This window comes from Stegostoma tigrinum, chromosome 30 (assembly GCF_030684315.1).
Source record: "Stegostoma tigrinum isolate sSteTig4 chromosome 30, sSteTig4.hap1, whole genome shotgun sequence".
NCBI classification, from domain to species: Eukaryota; Metazoa; Chordata; class Chondrichthyes; order Orectolobiformes; family Stegostomatidae; genus Stegostoma; species Stegostoma tigrinum.
In genome coordinates, this window is record NC_081383.1 from 36632788 (window position 1) to 36657093 (window position 24306).

The following is a 24306-nucleotide window of genomic DNA, read 5'->3' on the forward strand; positions in this document are numbered from 1 at the left end:
TCAAAACCAAAGTGAAAGCTCTGAAATTCTTTATTTCTCCTCATAGAAATTTAGATGACAGCAGAGGAAGTGGCTGTTTAGGCCATGTCTGTACTTGATTGTTCTAATCCCACTTCTTGCTTTTTCTCTATTGCCCTGTGTTAATTTGCTTTGAGGTAATTATTTGATTGTCTTGTCAATGCCACAGTGAAATTTTTTTGCCTCTCTCGGCTACATAATCAAGATCCTAACTGCGTACTATGTTTAACAAATTATTTTTTTCGTCCATTTTTGTTGCTCATTCTTAAATCTTAGTGTTTTGGTTCTCAACCTCTGTGCTAATGGGGACAGCTTTCTCCTCACCTATTAGAGGCGGAAAAAAACTGCAGATGCTGGAATCCAAGGTAGACAACCAGGAGGCTGGATGAACATAGTAGGCCAGGCAGCATCTGGAGGAAAGGAGCCGTCAAGATTTCAGGCTTTCCCTTTCTTACCTGTAGTGTCCAGGTTTCTCCCTTAAAGAGTACATCTTTTCTACAGCTTCTCTTTACGCCTATACATCCTTCCCAAAGTGTGGTATTCTGAATTGCATACACCACTTCATTTGATGTTGCACTTGCGTTTATAAAAGGTTGTCATAATTTCCTTGAGTTTGTATTCTCTGCCTCTGTTTTCGAATTTTACAAAGTTCGGGATCCTCTCTGCTTTATTAATTTTTTTCTTAATGTGCCCTGCCTTTTTCAATGATTTGAAAATATCCCCAGGTCACTCTGGTCTTGTATTCCTCGCAGAATTGCATACTTCATGTTGCTTCGTGTTCTTCATCTTGCATAATGGTGTGTTTTAAATCTCAACTATCATGTGATTGCCTATTTACCAGCCTGTTTGTCGTCTTGAAGACTGTCACTATGCTTCTCACTTCTTCCAAGGTCCATTCTTAACTTTCCCTGTAACAAATGGTTAAAGGTGTAGCAGTGGACAGGACACAAGTGCTATCTGATCTGTACAACTAAAGCATTATTTTAGCTTAGTTTAGCCATTTTCCATATTTGAACAAAACATGCAATGCCAATATTAATGCATTCAATAGCATTGACACTTATGTGGGCTACTTTGTAGTTACTTCATCAAAGTTGCTTTGTTCAAGTTTTGTATTTGAAATAAGAACACATCATAACTGACTAAGTATGAATCATCAGCTGCAAATGAGCAGGAATATAAGTTCCCAATAATAAGAGTTAAAAAGAAAAAGAAACTTACAAAAATGGTCAGTCAACAATTCACTAGAATGAGACAAAGAAAGCATTCCTCAAGTATTTTTGGAAATAATTTTCATCTTATGTTCTCCAGAAAACTGCATAAATTACTACTTGAAGTAAAGATTTGAGTAATTAAAACATTGAAGGTTACAGTTTACATTGTGCCTAGACTCAATATAAAAATGTTTTATTGAATACCTGTTTGAGGACCCACATCTCTGTAGTTTAGCTTATTCTGATTCTGAAATCTATCACTTAGCTGCCAGATGACTACTCTGTCATGCAGTTGTGTTCAACACCTAGATAACATTTAAAAAGCCAGGCCATGCAGTTAAATCACATCCATAGGTCCCAGTGCTTCCTGTTGTCTGAGATTATTCATTTTTCCAATTTTTCAGTCATTGCTTTTATTTGCGTTATTGCATGAGCTGACTAATGACCTGTCGTATGCCAGCAGCCAGACAGGGAGACTTATTAAATATTTGTTTAAGTTTGATTTCTAATGATCAGTGCATTTGCTTCATAAATATGGCTCAAAAATACTGTCTGCGCAGGGTTTTATGTTCTCTCACAAGATCACACTTCTTGCTCCTTCCTTGCTTCTCACAGGATGCTGGGTTATTTACCGACCTTGTGAGCCCACTGCACGAAAATTAAAAGTTAACTGAGAAATGTGGTACCGGAGTTAAATTGTCAGAGGTATTAGTAAATCTGTTAAGTTTTAAAGATGGTCAGATCGATTTGATACTCATGACATCAGCCCACCTGGTTTATTAAACTCACTTTTTGCCATGGAATTTGTAATCTGGCTTGTTGGTCTAGTACCAAAATCAATCCATTGCCCGTTTTCTAGCTCTGGAATTAAATTGTTGACTACCCCTCAAATTATTCAATCCATTAGCTGCATTTTATTCATGTTTCAATTCAAGTCAGTGGTTTTGAATATGCACATACTAATATAAAAGATTACAAGCCTCCATGCCTCCCAAAACGGTTTTGGAATTGAGTCAATAAATGTGAAGCAGGAAAAACACAGCAGTCCTGATAAAGGGTTTCAACCCAAAATGTTGACTTCCCTGCTTGTTTGATGCTGCCTGACCTGCTGTGCGCTTCTAGCTTCTGACATCTGCAGTCCATTCTGTCTCCAGGTTTTGGAATGACGTGGGTAGTTCCAGTAAATGCGTAATATTTTTGCTAATAATTGTGCATCATTATTCAAAGAATTAATGCAATTGAATTTTATTCTTGCGTTTGTCTTACAGGCGACGCCACACCACGGAATGTACTCACGGGAGGAAGAGCTCCTGCGTGAGAGGAAGCGCCTTGGGACATTTGGAATTACCTCATATGACTATCACAGGGATAGTGGACTTTTTCTCTTCCAAGCCAGTAATAGTCTTTTCTATTGCAAGGATGGAGGGACAAATGGTTTTAATGTAAGTACACAGTTAATGTAGTTACTGTGGTCTGGTTCTTGGCTTGCTGTTTCCACTGTGGTCAGTATTTGCATTAGATGCTGTTTTGTACTAATTAATTGCAATTCAGCTCAATTTTTGAGGCCTAGAGCTGGGGCTCCCAAGTAAGACCTGGTTTAAAAACAAATTTTTTTTTGATCTTAGGACCTTAGAAATTTTGACTTTAGCATACATGTTTTTAAAAGTAAAATAGGAATTAGTATGGAAAATATTTGTCTTAAAAAAATTATTGTTTGATGAGGTCTGAATGTATCTAAATTAAGTTATAACAATTTGACCTGGCATACTATTTTTATTTTACTATTTATTTTATTTTATTTATTTTATTTTACTATTTTTATGGCATACTATTCCTCCAGACTTTGGTCTTGTTTGTTCAAAGTAGGTCTCTTGAAGACAGTGGGAAGCATGATTGAAAACAACTATATCTTAACAGGCCAATTTCACAATAATTTCAAAACTGACATTATCTTCTTACTGTCTTGCATGACGAGCATTTAACTTGAATAAGTTTCAGCTTCAAAGGGTATCCCAGATCTTGGCTGATCCAAGCCAGTGCAGCAGAGGGAAAAGGTTCCTATTTTATGGGTTTAGGAGATGTCATAACAGTTTCTCTTTGATATTTTGTAGCCCCTTCTCAACAGTGGAATGGAACTATATATACTGGAAACCCCCTATGTGCAGTTTCAAACATGAAGAACAAAATTTGTTCAAGATGATTTTTGCCTTTTGAAAGGGATGGGCAGAATGTTGGAGGGAGAACAAAGATGAAATCTTAGAGGTTGTTTCTCTGTCAAAGTGAAATGGGCTAAGAGGGACTGTAAATTATTTGGTAATCGTGTGTCATTTGTTAATTAAAGAAACACATTCTTACTGAATGCACTCAACTTGTGCCAAGCACCATTTTTTCTCTGGTATAACGAATATGATTTGTTCTTTTTTCTTTACTAGTTTAGATGTTTGCTGTTTTACAGATATCGCCAATGAAGCCAGTAGAGATTAAAACAAATTGTTCAGGACCTCGGATGGATCCTAAGATATGTCCTGGAGACCCATCCTTCATCTCATTTATAAACAACAATGACTTATGGATTTCAAACATTGGATCTGGTGAGGAGAAGCGATTAACATTTTGCCATAAAGGTAAGACAGGTTGCAATTGGGTCATAAAAGCCTGCTTTCATGCATTAATAGTATAAACAAATAGCCTTTTCTTAATTCTTTCTACGTGCACTCCTTTATGTTTGCACTCTGATGTTTATGATCAAGCGATTCACATCTCACATAGACAGTGTTTCTTTACTGTATCCATTGTCATTCTTTTTGGCTGTTGTGTCGTTTTTGTTACTTAACATTCCTTGACTTCCATCTTATCACAAACCTTTCTCTTTCCCTGTTATCTTTCCACTTCCACTGGCTTGAAATCTTCTTCCTTTCCACAGCTGTGAAGGAGGATTGTCAATCTGCTACAATAAGTCATTTCTCTCAGTCAGTGCTCCTTGAGCTGCAGAGTTTATCCAGCATTTCATTAATATTTCCAGCATCAGTAGTACAATTTTTGTTGTATTGATGTTGGATATGTGTTTCAGAAAATGTCTTTGCAAAGCCAACTATGATCCCAGAAGTTGTATAATTCACCACATCAGTATGTGCAGCAATTTCTACAGAAGCAGATTTACTTTAAACCAGCTGAGGTTATTTAACACAAATCACCAATTACGTTGAAGCCAACATCACGCTAATTTTAAGGATGGTGGCTGGTTGTAAATTTTTTGCCCCAAGATTTCTCTTCTCTCCTGCTCAATGTTTGCGTATTAGATTAGATTCCCTACAGTGTGGAAACAGGCCCTTTGGCCTAACAAGTCCACACTGCCCCTTGAAGCATCCCACCCAGACCCATCCCCCTTTAACCCACACACATCTGAACACTACGGGCAATTTAGCATGGCCAATTCACGTAGCCTGCACATCTTTGGACTGTGGGAGGAAACCGGAGGGGAAACACACAGACACGGGGAGAATGTGCAAACTCCACACAGACAGTAGCCTGAGGTTGATATCGAACCCAGGTCCCTGGTGCTGTATTGTCAAGCAATTATTCCTATCATTTGTCTGGCTTGCCTTTTATTTAACTGTTAGCTTTCCCAGTTACCTGCTGTGAGTTCCACACACCAACCACTCTAGTGAGATACCTTTGGAGCCAAGCATTAAATTAAATCTGCTGTAAAGATGTGTTCTTTTCAAACTTGCGTAGTGTCTTAAAATGAGTCCCCAAGTGCTTCAGGTCATGAATTTTGGTTTTGAGATATCATGAATTGTAAACTGAAGCAAAGCAAGTTTAACTGTCAATGGTTAAGATACGGCAAACATTGCAGAATGGCAGGCAAGAAATATTTGACTTAATGTTCCTTTATATTAAATTTCACTAGTGACTGCATTGTGACTAGAATGTTCTCTTTTTTTCAGGTTTGCCTAATGTAATAGAAGATTCTAAATCTGCAGGAGTAGCAACTTTTGTAATACAAGAAGAATTTGACAGGTTTACTGGTTACTGGTGGTGTCCCATAGGAATTGAAGGTATGAAATTGGCTGCAGTGCTTAGTTTTCTTGGAATTCATGAAAGATTAAGCTGAAGATTAAGATTAAGACCCTCTCTGATGAAGGGACCAGGCCCGAAACGTCAGCTTTGGTGCTCCTGAGATGCTGCTTGGCCTGCTGTGTTCATCCAGCTTCACACTTTGTTATCTTGGATTCTCCAGCATCTGCAGTTCCCATTATCTCTGATCACAATTTTGATTGGCTTCTCAGCTTCCTGTTTGTAAGTGAAGGTCTCCCAGCAGTGTCACTCGTCTGACTCCAACCTATGGTACAATTCAGGCTGTACACTAATAGAGTCATACTGACTTCAAATTAGTACTGATTTGTTAGATTTTGAATTTATTCTAAACTAGTGTAATGTTCTCCTACTTCAACACTTGCTGTATTTCATTCCCCAGTACTAAACCTATTGCTTTCTTATCAGATGAAGAACTGTGTGAAATGCACTCTTTGGGGGTGGGGGGTAGGGAGTGGTGTGGCGGGAGGTATTGGTTCATGTGTAGATGTTACTGGCATAGCCAATATTTATTGCTCATATTTTGCTCTTGAAGATAAGTTGCTCTTTGATCCTAAGTATTAACAAGAACAGAGGTATGTCTGAGGCTGGTGTAATAAGGGAATCGAGTTAAATAGTCAAGGCAGGCAAGAGCACGGCAGACAGAGCACAAGGTAAGACTGATAAGTTAAACTGCATTTATTTCGATGCAAGAGGTCTGACAGGTAAGGAGGATAAACTTAGGGTATGGTTGGGAACATGGGATACATCAGTGGTGAGTAAATTGTTGGAGGGAGTTCTGAGGGATAGGATTTGCATGCATTTGGAAAGGCATGGACTGATTATGGATAGTCCGCATGACTTTGTGCATAGGAAATCATGTCTCACTAACTTGATTTGAAGAGGTGACAAGATTGAAGGCAGAGAGGTGGACATTGTTTGCATGAACTTCAGCAAAGTATTCAATAAAGTTTCGCCTGGTAGACTGGTTAGTAAAGTTCGATCACATGGAAAAAGGGGGATCGAGCCAATTGGATACAAAATTAGCTTGGAGGCAGGAGATGGAGCCTGGTCATAGAGGATGCTTTTTAGACTAGAAGCTTGTGACCAGTAGTGTGCAACAAGGCTCGGTGCTGGGTCCACTGCTTCTCATCATTTATATAAATGACTTGGATGTGATTATAACAGTTGTGTTTAGTAAGTTTGCAGATGACAACAAAATTGGTGGTGTAGTGGATGGTAAAGAAGGTTATCTCAGTACAACAGGATGTTGATCAGATAAGCAAGTAAGACGAGGAGTGGCAGATGGAGTTTAATTTAGATAAATGTGAGATGTTGCAGTTTGTTAAGGCTGGTGGTGTCCCAATCGAAATGGTGGTTCTCCTTGTCCATGTGGATTGAGATGAGTGAGTGCGGCTTTCATTGGTCATAATATTGAATGTAGGAGTTGGGATAGGATGCTGCTGCTGTACAGGACATTGTTGAGGCCACTTTGGGGATACTGCATCCAATTCTGGTGACCCTTTTATAAGACACATATCGTTAAACTTGGGGATATGGAAAAGATTTACAAGGAAGTTGCCGGAACTGGAGGGTTTGAGCTGTAGGGAGAGGCTGAATAAGCCAGGGCTTTTTTCCCCTGAAGCGTCTGAGGCTGACGGGTGACCTTAGAAATGGATAGGGTGAGTAGCCAAGGTCTTTTTCCTAGAGTAGAAGGGTATAAAACTAGAGGACAGAGGTTTAAGATGAGAGGGGAAAGATTTAAAAATGACCTGAGGGGCAACTTTTGCATGCAGAGTGTGACGCATGTTCAAAACAAGCTGCCAGAGGAATTGGTGGTGGAAGATACAATTACAACGTTTAAAAGGAATCTGGATGGATATATGAATAGAAAGTGTATAAAAGGTTGAGTCAAATGCTGACAAGTAGGACTAGGTCAGATTGGGATATGTGTCTGGCACAGATGAGTTGGATAGAAGGGTCTGTTTCCATGCTATATAACTCTATGATTCCATGACACTCCTGACTTGTGCTTTATAGGTGATGGACAGACTTCAGCAAGTTGGGAATGCATGCTACTTGCCTTCACATGCTCAGTCCCTAACTTGCGCTTGCAAAGTTACAGTATTTGTGTAGCTGGTTCATTCTGGTTTCTGTTCAATGCTGTATCCAGTTTACCAACTCACTGTGGATCCCATGTGACTTAATTTTCTAGACCAGCCTACCATGAGCAACCTTGTCAAATGTTTTATTGCACTATTTGCAATTCCTCTGATACCAAAGCAGCCTGTGTCCAAACATAGCAAGATCTGAACAGCAATCAGACTTGGGGCTGATGTGTGCCACAGTACAAGTACCACGCAGTAACTTTTGCCAAGAGGAGAATCCTGTTACCATCGCATGACACTAAAGGGCTTCATCAACATTAAATCCTCCACTGGCAGTATTCGATGGGTTACCATTGGCTAGAAACTGACATGTCCGGGGGTGGAGTTCTGTGGTGATTAACTCACCACCTGATAGTTCAGTCTGTCCACTGTCAAAAAGGCACATTTAGGACTGTGATAGAATACTTCGCTGGATGATTACAGGCCAAACAACACTGGAACTCATCATCATCTAGAGCAAAGCAGCACATTTGATTGTCACTCCATTTGATCGATTCAACTTTTGTTCATTCCACAACCAATATATAGTGGCAGCCAAAGTTATGAGTTGCAAGACAGCACCTTCCAAATTTGCAACTTTTACCACTTGGAAGGACAATGGCATGGAAACACTACCACTTGATGTCACACAGCATCCTGACTTGGGAACTGTATCACTATTCCTTTGCTGTTGCTGGTCAAAGTCCTTGAGATTCCCTCCCAATCACCACTGTAGGGGTACTTCCTCAATAAGGACTGTAGTAGTTCAAGAAGGCAATTCACCATCACCTTTTCAAAGACAGTGTGGGGTGGGAAAATAATATAGGCTGAGCCAGTGATGTCTGTATCCAGTGAATGAACAAATGTGTTGCTGTCTGAAAACCACAGTGAGAGAAATGTAGAAAGAAAAAGGAATAAAATGATATTAGATTTTGAAACTTTCCCAAATGTCAACTGAATTAATAATTTTGGGGTGAGAGGAGAAAATACTGCATGATGTGATGGTGGACAATGGTTGAGGGAATGATAAGGAGATAGAAGTATAGTGAAGCAGAAAGGGGTAGTGGGTGAAATGGGAGTGCACAGCCAAGACTGAAAGGGGACTGTATGATTGAGGCCATGGGGTGGAAAAAGGGAGCATAATGTGTAAAACACACAATCCTTTCTCCTCGTCCTCCCGCTTCTCCACTATCACCACCACCACCCAACTTCCTCAATCTCTGCTCCGTCCTCCTGCCTGATCCACAAAACAGGTTGGCCTTCGAGATTATGATTACTATTGTGCCAAATGTAATCTTTCTAACTTTGTTCACTGGCCATTTATTTGTAGAAAATATTCACATGCAAGACGCAAAAATTTAGAGAACCCTGTGTTAAGCCTCCTTTTGTCTGCTTGAATGAATGCATTATTTTAGTATCCTGGCCACTATTTATCCCGGAATCAACATTACTGAGGCATATTGCCTCTTTTCTTATATGGCTTGTTAGATGTATTTCTTGGCTAGCGACAATGACTGAACTTCAGAGTATGCTTTTGGCTGTCACATGCTTGAGATATCTAAGATCATTAAAGGCAGTATGTCAAAAAGCACATTCTTCTTTAGAACTGAACTTTGCACCTGATGTTAATAAACTGCGGTACTATATCTAGCATCATCGTCAATTGTGAAAACGTGTTTTTGCCTTCCTTGTAGGTTCAGATGGCACAAAAACTTTTTATCTTTTATATGAGGAAGTGGATGAGTCTGATGTGGAGATCATACATGTACCCTCCCCTGCACTGGAAGAGAGGAAAGCTGACACCTACAGATACCCACGAACAGGTTAGAACTGGGGCCTGTGATCTGAGATGCACTGGCTTAATCCAATAATAACAATTGTGAATGTTATTATTTGTACAGCTATTTATTTTTAAATGCACAATTTCTCCAATGAGGTAATGAAGTATTTTAAAAAAGTGGAATTTGTAGTAATTTTCTTCCTGTTTCAAATATGCTTTATTTTTAAAAAGCTGTGGTCTCTGAATCTTGGAGCTTTATATCCGCCTAACAGAGTTGTTTAACATTTTGACCCTGCTGTGCTGCTAATGGTGAGAAGCACCACAACATCCTGATAATATACTCCATCTTAACTCTTTTGATGTACACAGAATGCACTTGTGATCAAAGTCTTGCCAATCTGTCATGAATGCAGAAATTTACAGTAAGGTTATGTTTAACATGCCACCTTTAATTTAAAGTGAGACAAAACAGTCTGAGAAGGGTAGATGGTAAAGTCATGATAAACAACTTGACTTAGAGAATTGCCCATGTGATCAGCTTGTTGTAGATAGAGGAATTCAAACAGAAACCCCTTAAATCGTTTGTCAGTTTGAACATCATTTTGCAATAAAGGGAAGGTGCTGTTTGAGACAAGGACAAACAAACCACTGGTTTGTGGAAATAGGTTCAATTTTTGGAAATAAGAAGTAGGTTATTGTTAACAGCCAAAGGATACCTAAGAGTTTGGCTTCTGTTTAAAAAGGAATGGAGCAGAGCAGGTGGTTAGGGAACAAGGATATGTCCTGTGCAATTGATAATGGCATCCAGAAAACTCAATGCAGAATGGAACAACTGTAGAACGACAATTGAAGGGCAGTTGAAATTTCAACCCACTGTGACAGGGAGCAATAAACTGCTGGACAGCTGGGATTGATGGTGGGACAGCTTGTTAATACCCATATCTGTCAGAAGTGTGGCACACAGTGAAAGCGGTTCATAAGACATGTTTTAGTTGTGTCAGTTAATGTGTACATTTTCTTTAGTTTGACATATTAGTTGCCTGTTAATTAATGTTAGATCTGTTTTGATTTTTATATTAAAAGTCTTAAGTGGAATATTTCATTCTTTCAGTCACTTGTTGGGCAATTCAGCTGTCTCTTTAAATACTATCAGTCTTTATTGGGATCAAAACAAATGATTGTCACTCTTGTAATTCTTTGATAGCAGTGCAAGTATATGTCACAAACGGGAAGGGAATAAATGATGCCAAACAACAAGACACCACAATAAAATCTGTGTTATCGTTTCGGGTCCGGTGACCCTTCCTCGGAACAGTTCTGAGAAAGGGCCACCGGACCCAAAACGTTAACTCCATTTTCTCCTTCACAGCATACCTGCTGAGCTTCTTCAGCAACTTTGTTTTTGTTCCTGATTTGCAGCATCTGCAGTTTTTTCAGTTTTTACAATAAAATCCGAGATGTTTTCACTGGTCCATAAATTTATTTGTTTCCACGTGTGGCCATTCATGTTTCTTCACAGTCGTTTAGCAGGGGTAAAGCATTATGTTTAAACGGATAACAAGTTGACTGTTAACAAGGTCAGTACCTGGGACTTGGTTAACAGCAAAACTATATGTTGTTACATTAAGGAAATTAATATTTAAAGAGTACCTTTAATTTTTTTAACTGTCAGTTAATATGTTATCTTTTATCCCTTTTATATTGCGTGCATCTAATTTGTATGGTTTTATTGTTTGCTACTCTAGAATGGTTTTTATGCAATTTCTGATTGCTCGAGACAGCAAATCTGAAAATGAGTTGCTCGTTTTGAAACATTGCTTCCAACTTTCCTAACTATTGAAATAATGCCAGGAATAGAATCAAACAAATTCAAATGTTTGAATTACAATATGGTAGAAGGGTTTTATGTACCTTTAGGACTTTTCTGTCAGAAGCTAACGTTGAAATTTTAATATCTCACCCTCACAGGAAGTAAGAATCCCAAGATAACACTTAAATTGTCTGAGTTCAGAGCAGACAGCCATGGGACTGTAAGTATTCCTTTGAAATGTTGGATACGTAGGTGTGATAAAACATTTATTTATGTTGAAAGATTCACCTTGTTATAAGTCATGGAACTGTTTTCCTGCATTTTCACATACAGATAATGAATTTTTCCGTTTATACTTCCTAAAACTTGGCATTAGTCTTGAATATTTTTAAGGTACAGGTAGATAGAACCTTGATAAACAAGTGGGTGAAGGATTATTGAGGGAAGTCAGGAATGTGGAGTGATCAGTTCAGCTGTGATCGGCAGAGTGGCAGCCTCTTATTTTGAATTTGTATATTCAAATGTGTCTTGGATACCTCAGGTTCTGGATAGGATCACAGTAGAAATACTTATCAGGTATTAACAGATCGCTAAGATTGGTTCTGGTGTAAACAGGACACTGGAGAGCAGGCAAGCAGAACATTATGATTCAGGTAGCTAAATGCCGTCAGTACCTCTACTGTCGAGGGATTCATGGCTCAGAGAATCTCTAGAAATCATTTGTAACATCACACTGTTAGAATTTGAGGCTCAAGGATGCCTAACAGTTCTTATTGGCAACAGAGGGGATAAGAAGCTAGAACTGTTCCTATGTTTAGATGCTGAAGCATAGCCTGGCCACCACTGGTGTGCAGTCTCCTTAAGTGGTCAACTCAAATCCAAAAATAAGGTGAACCCGAGAGCAAATTAAAGAGAAATCTGGAGAAGTGTGTCTTTCAAATCAAGATTCTGGCTGTGGAACTGGGGTAGAGGAGAGCTGCTGTCAGCGGGAGGTGGGGGGTGGTGGCTAGTTCTTTAGAGGAGCTAAAATTCTTCATGAAGAAGATGATTTTAAAGAATGGGGCCATTATTGGTTGTGTCTGGCATTTAATATATGGGCTGTACTATTTCCAACCACTGTCTGTTAATTTGGACTTGCCTTGTGTTAGTTCTGAATGTTAAAATAATATAAGGATGCTCAAAATGGAAATTTTAATAAAGTGGATGGAAGAAAGAATCTGTTTTCACTAGGCAGAATTTATCAGTAAAGGGTATTTAACAAAATACACATGAAATGTTCAACCAGAAATAATAGACCTTCCATGTATTTTGATTGCTAAATCAATTTTCTTTTAAAGGCTGTGGGAAGAGGTAGAAGAATGGGATTAAGTTGCCTTCATCTAGCCTTAAAAGTTTTGATGTGGAGGAGCTGGTGTTGGACAGGGGTGGACAAAGTTAGAAGTCACATGACACCAGGTTATAGTCCAACAGATTTATTTGAAATCACAAGCTTCCTGAGTGCAGTTGCTTTGTCAGGTGAAGTCTGACCAAGGAGAAGATCTCCGATTTCAAATAAATCTGTTGGACTATAACCTGGCGTCGTGAGTCTGCAAAATTTTTATTTTCCCAAAAATTTTATAGGAAGAAATTGATTTCTCACCACACTTTGACTTTGTAATTTAAGAAATCCCTGGTACTGTGGTTGATTCATCACACCGTTAATACAGCTAACTACAATGCTAATCATTACTTAATTTCTTCCCCTCTTTGTTAGATCCTGAGTGCGCAAGATAAAGAGTTAGTTCAGCCATTTGAGATTCTTTTCCCTGGCATTGAGTACATTGCACGAGCTGGATGGACGAAAGATGGAAATTTGTACGTTCCCTTCCTTATGGGTTACTATGTAGTTGTCTTCAGAATGCATTTATCCATTTTTTAGAACAAAAATTAAGAAATATAATCAAATGCTTAAGTTTATCAGAGTATTATAGAAAGGAAGAGACCATTGCATTATACCCTGTGTGCGATAAACAATCAAAATTGCTAGTGCATTCTGCCTTGTCTCTTACCCATTAACTGCACCTCCCTGTCCTGCCACCAGTATTATTCACATTTGTCTTGAATTTTCAGGCACAATTTAATACTGGCCAATTCTGGTATATTTGTGAAGAAATCCTAACATAATCTCAACTATTAAATTATAAAACTTCTGTGTTGACTCAACAGAAGACCTGTTGATTTAAATCCAAATCTTATGAATAGGTTTTACCCTTTTAGTCCAGAACTACTGAAACATTTTTGAGACGAGTTTGAAGATGTTCCAACTCTTGATTACAGCCAGCACAGTGAGTGCAGAACAACTATCTTTGAGTGTAAAGTACCTAACCCACAGGACCATATAACATTCCTGACCAGATGTATGGCTTTGTGAATCTACAGTCAGATTTAAGGGCACCTAAGTAGGGAAAGTGGAATGGTCCAAATCCCCCACAATTATTTGCTTGCATTCTTAAGCAGTGGGTTGCACTGGAGTTCAAGAAATTTGTGTTCAAGATAGCAGAGAGCACAAATTGCACTCTCAAATCAGTTTGTTGGACCTAAAAAGCCTATCGCCTATAACCAACAATAGACTCATTTTCCAAAAGCCCTCGCTAGAAAGCACCTATTACAGCAGTGAATAAGATTGTTTTTCTTTCCTTTTTGTGATAGTGCTTGGGCAGTGTTACTCGATCGACCTCAACAGAGACTTCGTTTGGTTTTGATTCCAACCTCACTATTTATTCCTGTAACTAAGGATGAGAATGAAAGACTTAAGTTTGTAGAGACTGTGCCAGAAACTGTTCATCCACACGTTATTTATGAAGAAGTGACAGATATATGGATAAATGTAAGTGAACCTGAATGAAGAGCAAAAATATAGTCTTCAGGAAATAATTTCCTCAATTGAAGATTCATGAAAGACAATGGAATGCTTTTTGTTACAAGTCTTCCAATTTTAGCATTGCATTAATGAGTCTCCTTAACCTTTCTCTGGTTCCTTACAGCTAGGTTTAGACTAAGATTCATTTTGTGGTGTGCAGTAGCTAGTAGGCATTGAGGACTTTGCTTTCATTATTGGCTGAAGAGAAAAATGCAGAACTGTGAGGAAAGGGCAAAGAAGTATTTTTTATTCTTTCATGGGACACAGCGATGCAAAGGGAACTTCAGGATTTTGATCCACTGACAGTGAAGGAATGGCAATATTTGTCAGGGTGATATATGACTTGGAACGGAACTTTGGAATTGATGATGCATCCGTCTGTGTGGTGTTGCACAGTCATCCCCTCTACTCATTGGGAAAGCTAGGTGAGTTTCTCTTGCAAAGCACTAGTATGGACACGATGGGTTGAATGGCAATCTAGTGTGTTGTAAATGTTCTAGGATTTGTGACTCCTTATAGATTAGTCTGAATTGAATCGCAACTCTGGTAATCCTGGCAGAAGATTGGCAGCCAGATGGTATAGGTGTCTTTTCCCAAATTGTGCCTTAAGTTCACTCATTCTACAGTTCTGTCTAGGGCTAAGGCTGAAGAATAAGTCGTTTTTTGTATCAAATAATCTTCATGGACGTGTATGACAGTCTTCAAGAGCAGACAGAGATCAGATGTAAGAACTCCACCAATCCACCGCAAGAGTCCTCTGAAGGATAAATAGAAATGTTGATTTGATTTAAATGCGCCTTGAGTCTATTTTATTTGGAACCATATAACTGGATTTTAAAAATGGCTTGGTAATATGAAGCAGAGGGTAATGATGTAGGGCTAATAAAGCAAATAAATTTTGCATGGTGACTAGTCATTCGTTTTAGATTACTGAGAATTTTAAGAATTATTGTTGTGATAACATTTGTTGAAAAATTTTGGGCAGGTGGCAAATGAGAGGCCAATTAAAAGCACGTAGAGTGATCTGAATGAATTAAGCAGATTTAAAAGTATGCTCAAATCTCTCTAAGCATTTTTGAGACAGAATAATATCCGTGATTAGAGGATTCTAATTAACCAAATAGGAAAGTGTTTTGGTGTAATTATTGCAACTTAATGACCTAGCCTCACCATCCCTCCGTGATGATGAATTCCCACAGGCTCAGTAACCTTGGAGGGGAAGAAACCCCTACTCATCTCTATCTCAACTGGATGACCCCTTACTCTGAAGTTATAAGGTCCTATTCTCTCCCACAAGGCAAAACAACTTTCAGACTATTAAGCACCCTAAAATTTTTATATGCTTTAGTAAGGCCTTTCTAAAACTCTAGAGTACAAGCCTAACCTACTTGACTTCTCCTCATAAGAAAATCCCTCCGTACTCAGAATCCATCTAGTGAACTTTCTCTGGACTGCCTTAGATAAGCTGACCAAAACTGTTAAGCTATAATTCTGACTAATTCCCTTGCATAGTTTTAGCAAGATCTTTCTGTTTATTTACTCCATTCCTTTTGAAATTAAAGCCAATAGTTTGCTTGCCTGCCCTGTAACTGGCTGAACTTGGATGCTAGTGTTTTGCTGTTCATAAGGACCCCAAAAACACCCCTGTGCTGTAGCTTTCTGCAGTCTCTCTCTATTGTAGATGATACTCAGCTCCTTTATTCTTCCTGCCTCAAAATCTTTCCACATTACAATTCATCTGTCATCGTCACTGCTCGTGTTTCTGTCTATTTTTGTATCATCTACAAACTCGGTGATAGTATATTCACTTCCACCATCTATGTCATTAATGTGTATTATAACTAATTTCAGCCCCAGCGCTGATGCCTGTGCCATCCAAAAAATGTGTCCTTTGTTTCAATTCTCTGTTAGTTAGCCTCTATTCAACAATCCTCTATCTGTGCTAACGTATAACTGCCAGCTCGATGGGCTGTTGGTGGATTGGACTCTGTTAGATTTTTTGGTAACTGTATTGTAGTAAGGACTTTAAGTAAGTAATAAATTCAACATTTGGAATATTGTGCACATTTTAGGGACTTTAGAGGATGGGTACCTGAATGCCCCAAAAATTTCAGTGACCAAATTATAGTTTTTGCAGAGTAGACTGCAGTGAAAATTTGGCTCAGAAATTCTGATATAGCTGACTCCATTCAAATTATTTTTGGGTATTTTCATTTTCCAGGTTGGTTGTTACATGTCTAGAAGCTACAAGAAGAGTCTTTAGAGAGTTGGAGGTTTTGGGAAGCTCTGACTCACTTAAGCTTAATAGTTAGCCAGGAATATTTAGAGGATTGAAAACCTCCTTTGACTCCTGGCTAAGTGTTAAATTAAATCCCTGTCTGACCATAGATCTTACCCCACTATTCCGCTAGACACAGAAGCCGTGCTGACCCTTTTGACCTACCTTGACCACCCAACCATTTCCTGACATTATAATTCCCTTACTCACCCCACCTTCGTACATCTGGCATCTGCCCCTTCTTTCTCTCTATCTCTCTTGCACATGCACACTTTTATTATGTATATATGTGTGTATGTGTTTGTTCATGTGTTGCTTGAGAGACTCTGTGTCTCATCCTAGCACCTTTGTACCATCTTAACTGGGCACTGAACCTACTTATCCTTTCTTGGTAGCTGTCAATCTGGCTGCTGCACAGTTAAAGTACTGAATAGGATGCATTTACTTCTGAAAAAATAGTGTGGTTTCCACAGCTGATTCTTTGTTACTGGCTGAGGTATTTCCTGGATTGGTTTCTGCTCTATCATAACAAAAGGTACCTGTTCAGGAAGATCCAGGGTAGATCGGGCAAAAGGTATGTGTGTAAATTTTAGTACAGTTAAGCTTGAACATAGGATTCGTAAATCTAATTTCTGGATTAATATTTTGGTAATTTGATTACATTTAAGGGTCAGGGAGTAGCAATGCAGAATTGTCAGTGTATTAAGTAAGTTAATATTTGTACAAAGTCTAGCGACAACCAGAGATAAGTTAAGCGGGGAGGATGATTGTTAATCATTTTGAGTTAGTACTGGGATGATCTATTTCGTGCTTGTTTAATCTTAAGAACCACACTAATTATATTCACCGCCCACCCTTTTCTGTTACAGGTTCATGACATATTTTATCCTTTTGTACAAACTAGAGATGATGAAATATCTTTTATCTGGGCTAATGAATCACAGACAGGGTTTTGCCATTTATATCGGATTACTTCAATTCTAAAGCCAAGCTGCTATCAGTGGGCAAAGCAGTGTAGTCCAAGTGCAGGTGAGCTGTTGTTCTTTCCTTTTACCTTCCTTTATAGCTGTATTGCATCGGTGGGAAAGATACTGAGCAGGCAGAGAGTAGGGACAAAATGACACGATTATTACTCAACATATCACAGCTTATTATGTGTGTTGATGTGTTAATATGCCAAAAAGTTTGTTGACTTAGCACATTTGAAGTTTGCTGCTTTTTGCAACACATGTATTTCATTAAAATGACAAAGCCAGCTGCGGGGTCTTCAATCTAATACACCATATCCCGGAAAGCGCTGTTTCTCTATTCTACATGGCAGATAATTGTGTGATGCCTCCAATAGAAGTGTCAAATTATGGATGGTTGAGTGTTAATAGGTGGCCGCTGGGAACTGTATAACCCAAATGGTCAAACCTGTTGCATATTAATAGATTTAATACAAGTGACATAGAGTATTTAAGCTGTTCTGGACTTGATTCACGTCTTGTCTAGTTATTACTGTAATAAATAAATGATGTTCTAAAATTTGTGGTTTTACTCTAAAAATCGTGGTGCCATCGGCCTCTGCAGGGCAATTGAGAAATAAGATTGTTCCTTAGGGTGTATTAGGTGATGACGTAAGGGCACAAAACTTGTTTGTTGTGCCAACCTTTTGCCATTTTTACTGTGAATGTCATGTTACTGTATCCTGTTCTATGTCCTAATAAAATTAGTCATTTTGTTCTGAGATAGTCTGATGTTTATAATATGATTTGTAATGCAGTTGTTCTGGGGAAGAAAAAATTGCTGGATGGTGATCATAACCCCACCGTCTCAACTGATGTTTTTTTCCTGTCTTCTCTGTGTAGCTTGTGTTGTATCATTTCACATTTTTTGTACCAGTGTTTTAGACTAATTATTGGATCTTTGTTTTCAGATGATTTTAAATGCCCAGTCAAAGAGGAGGTTGTGTTAACTAGTGGTGAGTGGGAAGTACTGGCAAGACATGGCTCCAGGGTAAGCTTACAGTAGATGGGCTTTGACAATTGGTGGCTTTGCTCATCAGCTAAATGGGAATCATAGCCAGGTTGTAAATTGAAAAGATTTGTAAACTTCATGAATGGTGCTCAGAATAATTCTATAACCTGAAATATGCTTCCCCTGTCCTCATGGCGTTTGCTTGGGTGTCGTTCCACGAACAAAGATTACCCACTAAAAACTACTTAAAGTTCCCATTCTTCAGTTAAGAAATTTTGAGTGAAAGCTGTAACTGTCAATGACCATATCTCTCAGCTAGCACCTAGCACTTGTGCAGTTTTGGTGTTTATGAGAATAAATGTGAAGTAATACGTTTTTAAGGAAAAGCAAGGAATGCTTGTTATTGTATTGAAAATGTACCTTCTGAGATTTATTTCTGAGCAGAAGGCTAGGAGTTAAAAGGGATATTTTCTGTGAAAGTACAAATTCTAGGTACGGACGTGAATAGGAAAAATAAATATACTTGGATTTTATATCTGTGAAGAGTTTGGACAGAACAATTTTGTAAAATCCCCTTAAGAATATTAGCACAATTTACATTTACCACCATGTTCCTGGAAGGGAGAAATGTGCTACACCCAACTTGAAATAATCCTATTACTGTCCCAAATGAGGATGGCTAACTCTGCTAATGTACAAATCTTCTAGAGCCTGATCAGGTTATCAAAATTCTCCAGTACTTCACACTGAATCACTTTTTAGGTTCCTTTGTCTTTTCATGTTGGCGTATCATTGGGAACCTCTGGACTGTATGATATATTGCAAACTACTTTTTACACAAGATAGTCATTGTTCTCTCCTGTTGGGATTTATCCAAAAAAAAGTCTAGTTGATTTGAACAATGGCGTTGAAATATATATGCTTGCATACAAAGCAAGTATAGGTCTTATTTTTCTGCTTGTGTGGGACATAGGAGTCAGTCACAAGATCAACAGTTTTTTCCTTATCCAATTTACATTTCCTTGGGTCATTTTCAGGTAGCAATGAAGAGTCAGTGGTGCACTTGGTTTAGAACCACATGTAGGCTAGACCAAGCAAGGATAGCACGTTTTGAGGTCACCGTTGGACCAACAGTTAATTCCAAATTCTGTTGAATTTAAATTTCACCATCTACCATGGTGGGATTTGAAGCCATGTCTTCAAAACATCAGCCTAGGTTGTTGGATTACTTTTCAAGAGACATCACTGCTATGCAACTGCCACCCCGAAAGATCATGCACAATTACTTATTCTGTTTTACTGTTGAGACCATTTTTCTTATCTTTTGAATGAGTTCCACAGGTATTGGTCACCCTCTCCAGTCACAATTAGTATAAGTTCCGTTTATGGACTGTTACATCACTGGAAGTTAACCTGCCACCTCCACCAAACAAGGTGGTAATGAGTTGAACCCCCATGTCATTGCTTCTAAAAGGTGTACTTTGTGGCAATACAGAACTGAAATCCTTTATCCATGTTAATTTAGTAGGTGATAGAAAACAGTTGTCTTAGAAGGCAGGACAATCTAACTTCACCTGACTTTTTTCTCAGCTACCAATGTCTTGACTTTGGTTTCAAGGAAGCATATGTTACTATACTTATAGGATTTTCTTGAAATGTGCCAAATCTTGACTGAGCACCTTCAATTTCCCTAGTAGGGTGGAGTAGCAATACTACAAATCTGGTGCTGGCAGTGATAGAAACAATGAGCTTTTGCATTATAAGTATGTTATAAAAGGATAACACAACTTTAAAATTCATTGTGTGATTTTGGTTTTCTATTTTAACTGAAAAGAATGATAAGCAATAGTGGTGAAGTATTCTGTTTTGTGATGTTATAGGACATGGTACCATTTGTACTTACTGTGTTTTTCAGATCTGGGTGAATGAGGCAACAAAATTGGTCTACTTCCAAGCCACTAAAGACACTCCACTAGAACATCACCTCTATGTGGTCAATTATGAATATCCAGGGGAGATAGTTCAACTTACAAAACCTGGCTTCTCTCATAGCTGCTCAGTTAGCCAGGTGAGTATTTCATGTTTTCACTATTATTAGTTTTATATTCTTACAGTTCAGTGATGAAGATCTATATCAGCGAGTCACAAAAGGAGATGCCTGGTCACCTGCTGTCTCAATACAATCCTGTCTTCCAATTCTTCCAAACTACCCAATCAGTTTCTGAATTACGTTGTTTTCAGCTTTGTTTCTGCTGTGATCTTCATCTAGATTTCTCAATTCAAGGAAAGTAATTTGTACTGTATTCATAAAACTATTTTGTATTTAACTTCCATATATCTGTTTTGTTCATTGTGCTCCAAATAAGCAGAATTACACTTACTGACATGGTTTCAAAGAGAGAGTGTTCCCTATTTCAATACAATTCTGAAATTAGCTGTACTACTTCAAGGCAGTGTGACCATTTCTTCAAGGCAACTCAGGTTAGCATGGATGGGGTATCAGGGTTTACTAGTATTTCCTCCGTTTAAAAAAAAAACTCATTGTTAAGCAAGATTAAAAGAATAGTTGTTTCCCGTTTTCTTCCAATTCCAGTGTCAGAAATTCTAGAGTTTTGAATAAAACAAACAGACCTTGAGCTGCTTAGGACCAGGAGAAACTCATTCAGCGGTTCAACCCTGTTTCATCATTCAGTTCAGTTGTGGCTAATTTGTGTCTAACTCTGTCTACTTGCCTCGACCATCAAATAGGAACAAACTGGTCTGCGTGGTTGGTCACTGGGACGAAGAGTAGGTATGAACACACAGCCATAAAAGCTGCTGTGTTTAGCAACTCAACTGCCTGACAGAGTCAGAACATAACTGATCCATGAATTTGCAAAGGTTTCACTTCATTACTGACTTTAATGTAACTATACGATCCTGTACCTTTCACAGTATAAGAACTTGATCTTTTAACACACTGTCTTAACGTTCTCTTAATATTTCCACAGAACTTTGACATGTTCATCAGCCATTACAGTAATGTTAGCACACCTCCCTGTGTTCACATATACAAATTGACGGGTCCTGAAGAAGATCATTTGCACAAAAAGCCAGAATTCTGTGCCAGCATGATGGAGGCTGCAGGTATGTGCCCTAATGAAATATGCCATTGTAACAAATAAGTAAATACTTTGTATCATTCAAATATGCAGCTAGCTGTTTGGTGCCTTGGTTGACAAGGTTAGAGACTAGATTGTTCAGTCTGATTGCATAGTCAATGCAGCTGTATTCATCACGAATGTGGCAGCTGGAGCTCCACAATTTGCTTAGTTGCCCCTAGGCAAAGTAAAATGGGGTGGGTGAAGGGAAGGGATGGAAAGTAACCTTGCTATCCAGTGCCTTCAGCATTTTTTTCTTTATTCTTTCACGGGATGAGGATGTCACTGACAGGGATTTGTTGCCATCTTCAACTGCCCTTGAGCTGAGTGACTTTCTAAGCGATTTCAGAGGACAGTTAAGAATCAACCATTTTGCTGTGGGCCTGGAGTCTCATTGTAGGCCAGGTAAGGATGGCAGATTTCCTTCACTAAAATGGGATTTTACAAAATTGATGACCGCTGTCCTAGTTACCATTTCTCAGACTAGTTTGATATTCCAGACATATTTATTAAGTTATATTCCATCAGCTATTTTGGTGGGGTTTGAACCTTTATGCACCCAGAGCATTAACCTGTATCTCTGAATTGCTAGTACTGTGACATTTCCAGTCCACCATAGTCTCCTCTCAGCATGTGGGTGGATATATGGCAAGTACAGGATTGAGGTGGCTATGATGTCTTTAACAGTTGTGACCGTATGTTCAAGCTAAGAAGTAATTTTGTTTCTGGAAAGTGTTGGAGATGGTCAAGTTCTTGAGAATTTTCTTCACAGCAAGAAATTAATCCAAAGAAAAGATTGACCAAAAAAAAATTGCAGTTGTATGGTATTTTGTTTTTCAGAATTGAGTAGAATGGGCAGCTTTTTGAATTTAGTTTTCACAATCTGTTGTGCAATAGTAAAGTAGGCAGTTTCTGCCAATTTTTTATCCCTCTGTACTTTGTAAAGAGGGACAGAAAAAAGGTAGAAATTCATGCACACCTCAGTCTGCTAATAGCAAAATATTGCTATCGTAGTTTTTCTGAATGTTTACTCTGGTTTAATTTTTGATGCAAAGAAAAGTTCATGATGTGGAGCATGTTCCTATTGGAAAACCATTGCAAGAAACTTAAAACTGGAATGTGCACGTTGCCATTGTGGTTTTTATTAGAAACCAACATATTCACTAATTTTGAAAATCAGGATGCCCAGCAAAAAATGTCTGGTAAACATAGTTTTTTTAGTAAGAAGTATACTAACGTGTAATCTTTTCATTTCCTGACATGAATACTCAGATGTTTATTCTATATAAAGGGACACTTTGTTGGCTGTTAAAGTACCAGTATTTAATAATCTCCCCAACAAATGTATAATTGATCTAGGTCTTCTACTGTCAGAGCCTTAAAATCAGTGAGTTGATTGATGTGCTAACTAATTTTCACCATTTTGGTGCGGTCTTTGCAGCTAATGCTGGGATTCCAGTGTCTCAGCTGATTAAGTCTGTGTCAATATTTTTAGTCAACCTGTTCTGACATGTTAAGGTACACATCATTTGGTGGAACTTGAACCTGGGCCTTCTGACCCAGCAGTAGGGACACTACTACTGCATCACAAGAGCCTAGAAAATATTATGTAATCCAGAGCCTAAAGAGACGTCAAGAAATTCTCCCTATGTGAGATTGAACCACAAATCTTTCAGTTAATAGTTGAATGTGCTTGACCAATTTCGAAACAGACATGCAGAGGATGGTCTTGAACCACTGACCTCCAGAGTTATTAGCTCAACATTCTTCTGAAGTCAACATAGAGTTTGGGAAATTCGAGAAGGTGAGGATTAATGCAAACCCAGGATAATGTCCAGTTACCCAAGCACCAATAAGGTCACACATACTAACTTATGCGATTCTTGTTATCCTGCTGATTATGGGTCCATCAACTCTCCTCTGATTTACAGATTTGTATGTGTCAATTAAGAACAGAATTGGTCTTGACAGTGATGCTTTCGACATTTCAGCAGCCGACTAGTACAACAGACTTTGTTTTAATTGGCACCTTGAGAACCAGCACACTCGATAAACCAGCAAAAATCAAATATAGTTGGTTCTGCCATGGCATATGTTTTTTAATGCGAATTGGCTTTAACGAGATTGAACAATTTAGACCGCTATTTGTAGAATGTAAACATTCATTACCTGTATTGGCTATAGCGTGATTCCAGCCCCATTAGTTTAAATGGCTCGGTTATTACCTGATTTTCTTATAACACGAGTTCGCATGAGAACAGGACTTTCGTGTTGTATCTGACCCAACTGTACCTCAAGTACTGCAAAGTTTACAGTATTATTGCAATATCTGTGCTGTACAAATAGCCATCTGAAGACAGAGTGCTGTCTGCTAGTAAGTTGTATTTAAGGCAAAGTTGCAGGATTATTTAAGATATTTATGCTGCAAATAAAGTTTAACTGTGACATGTATACCCCCTACATTATGCTTCAATTACTTGAGTGTGTGTTTTTATGTTGATTGTGTTTACCTCTTAATCAAATAGCATATACTTCATACTGTAGGTGCTAGTTAATAAAATGTTTGCTATATTTTACTATTGAGGCACGTGTAGAATTAAGAGTTCTACTAATGTTCAACAAGTATCCATGGAATTGTATCTCAGTAAAAGCCAAAACCTTTGCAAAGGATGTAGTGTTGGTTTAACAATAAATGAGAAGAGAGTGCAGCCTTTAAGCAAAGTTAACAAGTATTGTACCCTGTAACTGCAATTCAAAGAAATAAAGATTTAAATCTAACATTCATTGATGGGGCACTAGGTGGAGTTCCATTGTAAATAAGCGGTTTTGTATTGTGTTTCTCATCATAGAGTGGCTGAAATAGGACAAGCCTAGTATCCAGAACATAGCTGCCCAAGCTAAAGCTTGATTGCAAAATTGTGGTTTCAAGATCCAAGTGATTTATTCATATTCACTTACTGCTGCATTCTGCTTGAAGTTTGTGCTCC

General features: G+C 38.4%; 1 protein-coding gene across 8 annotated transcripts in view; it reads left to right on the forward strand.

Annotated features, from left to right (window-relative positions):
* The window catches only part of dpp9 (dipeptidyl-peptidase 9), an 88280-nt gene that overhangs the window by 44049 nt on the left and 19925 nt on the right, over positions 1-24306 (forward strand). For all 8 annotated transcript variants that reach the window (XM_048559939.2, XM_048559938.2, XM_048559944.2 and 5 more), the window contains 11 exons: positions 2501-2674; positions 3688-3856; positions 5180-5290; positions 9148-9276; positions 11202-11263; positions 12797-12897; positions 13732-13909; positions 17090-17249; positions 18139-18218; positions 20095-20247; positions 21170-21305. In XM_048559939.2, coding sequence (XP_048415896.1) covers positions 2501-2674; positions 3688-3856; positions 5180-5290; positions 9148-9276; positions 11202-11263; positions 12797-12897; positions 13732-13909; positions 17090-17249; positions 18139-18218; positions 20095-20247; positions 21170-21305 — 1453 coding nt within the window. The remainder of the gene's footprint in view (positions 1-2500; positions 2675-3687; positions 3857-5179; positions 5291-9147; positions 9277-11201; positions 11264-12796; positions 12898-13731; positions 13910-17089; positions 17250-18138; positions 18219-20094; positions 20248-21169; positions 21306-24306) is intronic.